This window comes from Clinocottus analis, unplaced genomic scaffold (genome assembly GCF_023055335.1).
Source record: "Clinocottus analis isolate CAN_PGR_092001 unplaced genomic scaffold, fCliAna1.0.p SCAF_3, whole genome shotgun sequence".
Lineage (NCBI taxonomy): Eukaryota > Metazoa > Chordata > Actinopteri > Perciformes > Cottidae > Clinocottus > Clinocottus analis.
This window is the reverse complement of record NW_027176042.1, coordinates 3,646,589-3,655,971: the sequence shown is the minus strand read 5'-3', so window position 1 is coordinate 3,655,971 and position 9,383 is coordinate 3,646,589. Positions and strand designations below refer to the sequence as shown.

The window sequence follows — 9,383 nt, the reverse complement described above, 5'->3', positions numbered from 1 at the left end:
AGAAAAAAGTAAAGAAAATATCAGCCAACAGAAACAACCAAATGCAATCAAAGTCCTTATTTCCTGATGTGAGTCTCACCTGGCAGTCTGTATCGTATCCGCTCTGGTGTCTGCTGTATTAAATTGCGTGTTGCTGCCAAGCTGCTGCTTTATAAACACCGCCTCACCTGGATGGAACAGTGTGTGTCAGAGACACACCCTTCCCCTCCACTCCCTTCACTCCATGAATCAACACACACACACACACACACACACACACCTACCTGCACGCATACACACATACACACACAGTTAGGTAGACAGACGGAGACACAAACTCAACACAAAGACACCAAGGAGCACCAAACAAACCTAATTAAGGTGTACTAAAACATTAAGAACATAAAGCTGAGCTTAAATAATTACATCTAAAAACTATCAAATATATTCTTGCTTGTGTGTAGACTAAACAAACGTCTTCATACAATCTTTCAGGGTGAGCATAATAACGTTTATGTCCGATACTTTAATTTATGATCACATACCTGCAGAACTAACGGGATTCCTATGTTAGCATGCTCACACAGTAAGCTAAAATGGTGAACATGGTAAACACTATTCCTGCTAACCGTCAGCACGTTAGCGTTGACATTGTGAACATTTTAGCGTGCTAATGTTAGCGTTTAGCTCAAAGGATGCCGCTATGTCCAAGTCGCTGCGAACTGCTAGAAAAGTTACAAAATCAAGTATCCTGTACTCAAAGCAGACAGTATGCACATCAATATAAATGCATATATTTGTGTACTTTGCACACTGAAACTGATAAGAAGTACATGAGAAGTACAAATTGCTCCGTTTAAGAAAGTGGGGTTGATGGAGGCTGTTGTCCCACAATGCAATGCAGAATGGAAATAGGTTAGTGGGCTGATGGAATGTAACGCATAGCACCACATATTTTGTATTCTTCATACAGACAATGAATGTACATTCATTACTTGTATACTTAGTGCCAAGACTTTCAATATTTAACGTGATCAGGCTGTGTGGATGTTTGGCTCTGTTGCAGCCGACAGAGATAAAGTGAAATTCCTTAAATGCCAGAATCTTAAACTAGCATGTCTCGACGGAGTCAAATATGTCAAAGACATAGTGTAGAAGTATTGATCTGCAAACAATGTAGTTAATGTAGTTAGTCTTGTAGTGTATGTCGTTACACTGTTAACTGGTTCGTGGTCTTTTCCATTCACAAAACAGCACAGTCCTGAGGGGGACGGGGCCCCACGGCCCCACAGAGAGGGCCACTCCTCCCTCCCCAGACACAATACATGCCCTGTAGGCAGGGTTTGAGCTCTGCCAGGCTGTGTGGTAACTCTGCTGTATGCTGGAGTGCCGCTGATCATCTCTTCAGAAATAGTAGCCCGAGGGCCAGCTGTACCAACATGCATTTTTTCCCCCCCTTCTCCAGACACTGACTAAGTCCAAGTATAGGGTGTGTCTTCTGACTCGACTTACACAAACACACTCAGAGGCTACTGCGCATACAGTTTCAGACAAGTACCGTCACGCCTTCAATCACGCTGGATAGCAGCTGTGATTTATTTCTTAGTAACAGCCTGGCATTAGCCTTCCGTCAGCTCTGGGCCCTTATTTACAGTGAAACGGAGCATAGGCTGCTCTATTGAAGTTATTTGTATCATAAGGAGATAAACATCAAGAATTGTGGTCAACTAAGACACACACACACACACACACACACACACACACACTCACACACACACACACACACACACACGTATATTGTCTAGGACTTTACAGTAAGATTTTTTTTTTAAAACCTTTTTACATAGAAAGGAAAATAAAATATGTTTTCAAATAATCCCTAATCAAAAAGAAATGGAAAATGTTCTAATTGGCACGTATCAATATTCAAAAAGGAATTTTTTAAAAAGAAACATTCATAATTGTTTCTGAGGCAAGAGGTGTTTTTTGGTGAAGACAAAACTCCCTAAAGAGATTAGACCCACAGTTACTTTGATTCGTCACACACACACACACACAGGTATGAGTAATGCTGATGAGTTTAATGATAGATGCAGTTCATTTAGGTGTGCCAGTAAGTCATCCCTGTGACCAGCATCCGCAGAAGCAGAGCTTTGTGAGGTGGAATACTTTTGGAAGAAAAACGTATTTACTCTTAGTCAGTTACTGTTTCACGGTCATATTCATAATCATGTGGTATGTTTATCAATCAATGTACTATTGTAAGGCCTGTGACTTCTCATTGAACTCTCCCTTGTTTAAACTTATACACAAACTTGACATGCCTCCTGTGAGTCATGAGGCTGGGGAATCTGTATGTCTCTGTCATCTGGTATCATATGACGATGCAAGCCAATCTAAAGACGTCTTGTGGACCTCTGTGTATTGATAATAATAAGTATTTAAAAAGGCAGTGCTTTGCTCATTTGGAGAGGATATGCAATTTGTCTATCACGTTGTACTTCTGACTCTGCTCCTGCTTTGCAACGAATAAATGTCCTGGTTAATGATTTTACCACCAGGTGTCGAGTACATTTTTCAATCAAATACTATTTGTTACATCTTTGTCAGCCTGCAATGAAAATAGTCTATAGTAGATAAAAAGCAATTTGATTGGCCACTAAACTAAACGGCTAGTTCCAGGAGTAAAAAGTTATTTTTCATTGCCATTTTAGAACAGAAATGGACAGGCATGCCTTATTTTGAATCAAACTATAACAAAAAAACAAAAAAAACCTTCCTCTTTGTGTTTTAAGAAACATTTTGAAATGTTGAAAGTTGATGTCATCACGACACGTCTGCTTCTCATCATCACGTCTCTGCAATTCCTGATGTTAGTCAGCAACGTGAGTGTGTGTGAGTGTGTGTGAGTGTGTGTGAGACGTGCGGTCAGCTGCGTGTGCTGTCCTGTGTGGTTCCACTCCGACCACAGGTCACAGGAAGGAGGCAGGGAACTGGGTTTACACAACCTTTCACCCGATTGAGTGACTGTTGATGTGGAAGATTCACATGGACTCTCTGGTCACCTGTAGGGCAACAACTGACAACAAACCACTGAGGAATGGCATGTGTTCATTCCTGTTTGTTTTTTTATATAATCCTCACCTATGACCTTTTTTAGTGTTCATCCTGCGCCACCGTTTGTAACAGTCCTTTAGACATAATACATGTAAAGCATGAATCAATGACTTAGTTTTACTTCTCTGAGGCATAAATAATGTCAGCAGGGGACTCTGATACTTTGATATATGGATTAAAAGGTATGGAACCTTTTGGGGTGGGTAACACGATAATGAGTTGTGTTCAAGCAAAACTGAGAGGTGTGGCTTATGTCGTTAAACAAGAAACATTCTAGGAGATGAAATCTGTTTATTATAGGGCTGTAGTCAGCTCAGTGCTCTACATATCAAGAAAACTTGTGCAAATAGACAAAACAAAAGTTGATATAAGAAAACAGCTTCACCAGACAGCATGCTGCAACTAAATAAACATTAGCATTCACACTTTCACACTTTGACACCACACTCTCTGATGTTTCTTTGTACATATTGAGTTGTGCTGTATACATCTTTCATCCTTGTTATTTTTATTTTTGTGTCTGTAAATAGCTGCTGCGACAAACAAATTTCCCCTGAATAAAGTATCTATCTATCTATCTATCTATCTATCTATCTATCTATCTATCTATCTATCTATCTATCTATCTATCTATCTATCTATCTATCTATCTATCTATCTATCCATCTTTCCATCTATCTATCTATCTATCTATCTATCTATCTATCTATCTATCTATCTATCTATCTATCTATCTATCTATCTATCTATCTATCTATCCATCTATCCATCTATCTATCCATCTATAGGTGCTCCTTGTTGTACAGGGCCCTATTGAAATTACCAGAGGACACAAAAAAATACTATATATGTTTGGAAATGAGCTAATATTGATTTGATGGGTGTGGTACAAGCAAGAACACCAGAAGTTTGAGGGAGAAAGTAGGAAACAGGCCAATGTCTTTTATTCTCAATATTTGCAGAAATGTTTCTTTAATTTGCTTGTTTCTTAACAATTCTTAACATGTGGGTACGATGTTGTGTATGATGTAGCACAACATTTGGCATTGTCCTTGTTAAGAGGTTACACACACACATTCTGAGAATGGTACTGTGACACTTTCAAAGTACAGTAGTCACTATAAACTCACGTTTGAACCAACAGCAGCTCTGATGATAAAACGGAAGATTTGCGAGATGTGTGATGGGCCGACACACAACTGGGTGAAAGTTTCTGGCTCAGAGATCCTCCGTGCTTCCTGAATATTCAGCAGCTGTCACTGTGTGGGTGGAGAGAGCGGGACTATAAATGGCCGCAGCATGCAACAAAGGTGTGTTCTTGCAACAAACTGGAGCTTATGAGTAAGGTCAACCTGTGACTGGAGCAAACGACAAAGTACATCACGGTAAGTCATTATGCTTGCTTTTGAAATATCGGCAGTTATAGTATTCAAGCTTTGTGCCAAATGCAGCCATGAAATATTAGACTACAGTTACATGAGTGTGTTTTCCAAAAGCACTTTCTTATTAGCTATTGTGTTGAGTTGATACCTGGTCTAATGACTGCAGAGTTCCCAAAACCCAACATAATGTCTTAGACTGCAGTTATTTTATTACAGTTAGCATTTAAATTTAATAGATTTGGCTACTTTGTGAAAAATGGTACATTTGCACATCTGAAACCATCTAATGTTGTTCATTTTTTTACAGGTCTTCATACAACCTTCATCATTGCGTCTCAGCGGTTGGAAATGGAAAGCATGCAGGAGTTGATCCCCTTCGCCAAAGAGATGCTGAGTCAGAAACCCAGCAGTGGCATGCTGAAGGTCTACCTGGTGGGTTCGGTGTTTGCAGTGTTGGGGACGCTCATTGGCCTGGTCGAGACCGTGTGTCACCCTTTCTCGTCTGGTGAGCCCATGGACGCAGAGATGCTCCTCAGGCTGGACCGGGAGCAAAGAACTGTTGAGGCCGAGGTACAAAGCGAGGCTGAGGATCAAGAGGAGGAAGAGGAGGAGGAGGAGGAGGAGGAGAAGCTGACTCAGGAAAAAGGGGCTGTGACCCAGAGCACCAACCTCGACAAGATCCATAAACTCAGCCAGCGAAGCATAGCCAACCGGCTGCATGCTTCCTGAAAGGGGTCAGCCCCTCTACTGACTTGAGATATTTATCGGGGAACTGCTCCTGCAACACAACACGTACATAATCTTAAGCTGCTTGTCCTTCTGTGCTAAAAGTGCTGTCGAAAATGTTTCTCAGTATGCCCTTACGCATTGGATGCACATGAAAGACCTCTGAAGGCTCCAGTGGAAGCCGAAGTTGAGACGTTTTGATAGGTCTCATGTCAATAATGCAGTATATAGTTTAAGAGAAGTTCACATTCATTCAGACAAGGATTGGGATCCTCCGATTGGAAGAATTGTTCAATATTAGAATAAGTTTACTTGAAAAACAGTAATTTCTTTCTTATTCATCCCTGGAGAAATGTTTCTTTACTGAATCTAGTCAGGGTTACAATATATGAAAACTCTGAGTGAGCCTTGAAATGCCACATAAAAACCCTTTTTAACAGCAGACAGACAAAAAAAAACTTGCTACCTGGTTCATTTTGTTGATGTTTTACAATCCAAAGTTGTGTGGCTGGAGTGAGGAGTTCATGAGCGGTACCTGAAGGCAGCGTGGTGTTGAGAGTCTGTCTGGCTGCAGTGAGCTGCTGTGTAGCACCACCTGTTGTCTGCTGGATGTATTTGATCACACACTGTGATCAAGGGGAGCAGCGTTCTGCTATGTGTATATACTGTACTATACTTTTTTCATACCAATAAAGTTGATTTTATTTATAACGTCTGATTTCCCTCTGGTTTGACTCAAAGCTCATCCACACAGACTCACAGCTGTAGCCTTTTATCCCGAACATTTCACTTCAGCTTCGTCCTCACAGTCAGTCTGCTACATCTAAACTATGAGCTTAATAGATTGAGCAATAAATTAAGCACATGCTCCAAATGCATACAATTCCCAGTAAGCTCCTGTTGGGGACCAGACAGGTGGCATTGGTAAGTACGGTTAAAGGGACAGTTCAATAAGGTCTGTGGGTTATCTTTACCTATTTGATGATTTCTGGAAAGAGACACACAAAAATTATATATATATATATATATTATTTTTGTATTTTTTTTTTTACACTTCAAGCGCTACTTGTCGAGTGCCATCCAGTCCTATTAAACTCACATGCATACTATCTAGATTGACAAAAAGCACGACAGGTAAGAGGAAAAATAATATACTTTTCATGTTCGGGTGAACTGTCCTGTTAACTGGCACAAAGATGTACTGTTTGACCTGAACACCTGGAGTTCTGATGGTGGACTGTACGGGAATATCCCCATGAGATCTAGCGGCATGGTTCTCTGAGATAGCACAGCCAACAAAGGGACAATGCTGCCTGACACGTGCACAGTCTGCACACACGAGCGGGATGCCAATATAACCCTGAGTCAACATGGCACTCCTTGCTCTTGGAAAAGCTGGATTGATGGCCTGTGTGAGGGCTGATACGGATGACCCTCAAACCTCTGAACACAGTTGACGTAAACAAATTGTCAGTCTTCTATACAATTGTATGTAACTGTGTGTGAATCAGCTCAACCTCCAAAGCAGTGTTATAATTTCAATGGTGAGTAGGTGCAAGATTGTGTTGTAGAAATATCTCCTGAAATCAGCAAGCTAAGCAGCTAGCTCCAATCCGTCCTGTCCTGTAACACCACTTGTACCCGAAGAGGCCAAAGCGAGTCACAGACTGTTCAGTCTGTCTTTAGTCCAACATGAGAGGACGAAGAAGTCGAGCTGTACCGAGAGCTTGTCAATAACACATTCATGGTCCGTAATCCAATTAATAAACTTCAAAAGCATACATGGCTGTACAGTGTTGCTTAGTGCTACAAACACTCAGATGGCTGATGTACACTATTGGGCGACACTATTGGGCGACACTATTGGGCGACACTATTGGGCGACACTACACTTGACGATTACAAGATACCAATGTTATTTTGACTCTGAGAGTTTCAGAAGTTTGGTTAAATTGAACTCTTTCTTGCTGTGCAAAGATCATCCAATTTGAATTGGCTTTTATTTGTTTTAAACTGTTGACTGTAAATTTAGATCGTATTGACACAGTAGAGGAGGAGAAATGCCATTTCTTTGGAGCAGGTACGACACATTGACCCTTTACACGGTAACTTTTAGCTGGTCAATTCAGAGCCAGAAAAGATAAGACAGTTTAATATAGACTCAAAGTCCCTTTCATTTAATGATTAATTTGTATTGAGCCAAAGAAGATTACACATAAAAATGTGTTGATGTAGCAATGCTCATTTTCATGTATATTGAAATGCAATACAAAATACAATTATTTGCATAATTTTATTTCTTATAATTGTGCATGTCATGTATATTCACAGATATGAACCAGATGATATAAGAATATTTTTGAGATTTTAACAGCAAAAATAAGCTGATTAAATAAAAACTTGTACAAAATTGATTTGTTTAAATAAATTGAATGTGTATGTACTAAATTAATGGAAATATGATTATTATACATCTAAGAACAGGAATATTTCTTGAAGCTTTGGAAATCGAACTGTAGTTCAAATAAATGGTGACTGCTTTAATGATTAAGGCCAATGCAGACTGGGTAACACTTTGGACTTTATTGTGGTCAATTAGGGATCAAGTTGTTTAGCCTGTTGTGGTTTCTTCTTTTACACCTCAGTTTTCACAGCTGTGATAGGTTCATCTAATAGATTAAACTCTGTTCAAGTCTATTTGGTAGATGAAAAAGTTGGACAAGAGTTTCTCTGCAGAGTTGAAGCGCTTTTACTTCAAAGATCCTTTCTGACATTAATGCCTCTAGAGAAAGGTTGCTTTGTGTCAGCCCGTTTGACACAAGTATGAACCCCCCAGGTGCACGCCGTACCAATTTAACTAGGGTTTAAAAGGTGAATTGCAGAAAGTCAAATCAAAGTGACAAAAGGTTTTTTTTCCTGACTTTTATAGAAAGAGGGATTTGACTTGAAAGGTTGCCAGTGGAAACCAGAGGCAACACACACTGAGTGGAGCTGCTGACTCTTTGTCAAGCCCTCCACAGTGTCAACCAAGCAGCCTTTAAGTCCCATAGAGAACAAACGTCTGACAGCGCTGCAAAGGAGGAAGTGATAACATCCTGGTTTGAACTTTGGGCTTTTTAAGTTCAACAAGGACTAACCTAAACTAATGTGTGAAGGAAAGTTTGTTCAAACTGATACAACTTTGTTTTAAAGACGAGTAAAGAATATTTCCCAACATTCAATATCCTTGCCCATTACATTTTTTATTTTATTTCATTTTTACTTTTCACAATGACAGGTGAGCTCCGCCTCACATGCCTCTCCTGAGCGCACTTCCTTGAAACACGCTAGCAGCTCTGTGTGGCTGTACTTAGGTACAGCAATGCTTTGGACTAAATGCTAACGTTCTCTCAGTGACGACTAACGTTCTGATGTTTGGCAGGTAGAACTTTTACCATGTCCACCGTCTTTGTTTCGCATGTTAGCATGCTATTGTATGCTAATTAGCTGTAAACAAAAAGCACATCTGCGACTGATGGGAATGTCATTAGTTATACAGATATTTGATTAGAAATAGAGGAATTGGACAACATATACACTACCGTTTAAAAGTTTGGGGTCACCCAGACAAATTATCAGTTTCTTGGCAAGTTTTTGCATGGAATAGCCTTCATTTCTAAGAAAAAGAATAGACATGAAAGTTCTTATTTTCTGGCCATTTTGAGAGAATAATGGTACCCATAAATGTGATGCTCCAGATACTCAACTAGCTGAAAGGAAGGCCAGTTTTATAGCTTCTCTCACCGACAGAACTGTTTTCAGCTGTGCTAACATCATTGCACAAGTTTTTTTGTGCACAATTGGTCTTCTAAGGCGATTAGCAAACACAACGTACCATCAGAACACTGGAGTGATAGCTGCTGGAAATGGGCCTCTATACACCTATGTAGATATTTCATTAAAAATCGGACGTTTGTCATGTGATCCTATGATTCTCATGTGATCCCAGGTAAACATGAATGTACGTATATTTCATTGCATTCCATCTAATGGTTTACTTGTCAGCTTACTAGTCCTGATGAGCTTCCCCATCACAGAAACCTGACACACCGGTAGAACATACAGCCAAATCTTTAAGACTTCAGGGGACGACAACTGTAGTCCAGCATGATGGTAAGACGGACACATCGGCTTGTGCAC

The 9,383-nt window shown here is 40.1% G+C and overlaps 1 protein-coding gene across 1 annotated transcript; it reads left to right on the top strand.

The window, feature by feature from the left end:
• Nucleotides 1–4,826: 4,826 nt before the first annotated feature.
• g0s2 (G0/G1 switch 2) lies at nt 4,827–5,207 on the top strand. Its single transcript, XM_068595116.1, has one exon. The coding sequence runs from the start codon at nt 4,827–4,829 to the stop codon at nt 5,205–5,207; it is 381 nt and encodes a 126-aa protein (XP_068451217.1).
• Nucleotides 5,208–9,383: the final 4,176 nt, after the last annotated feature.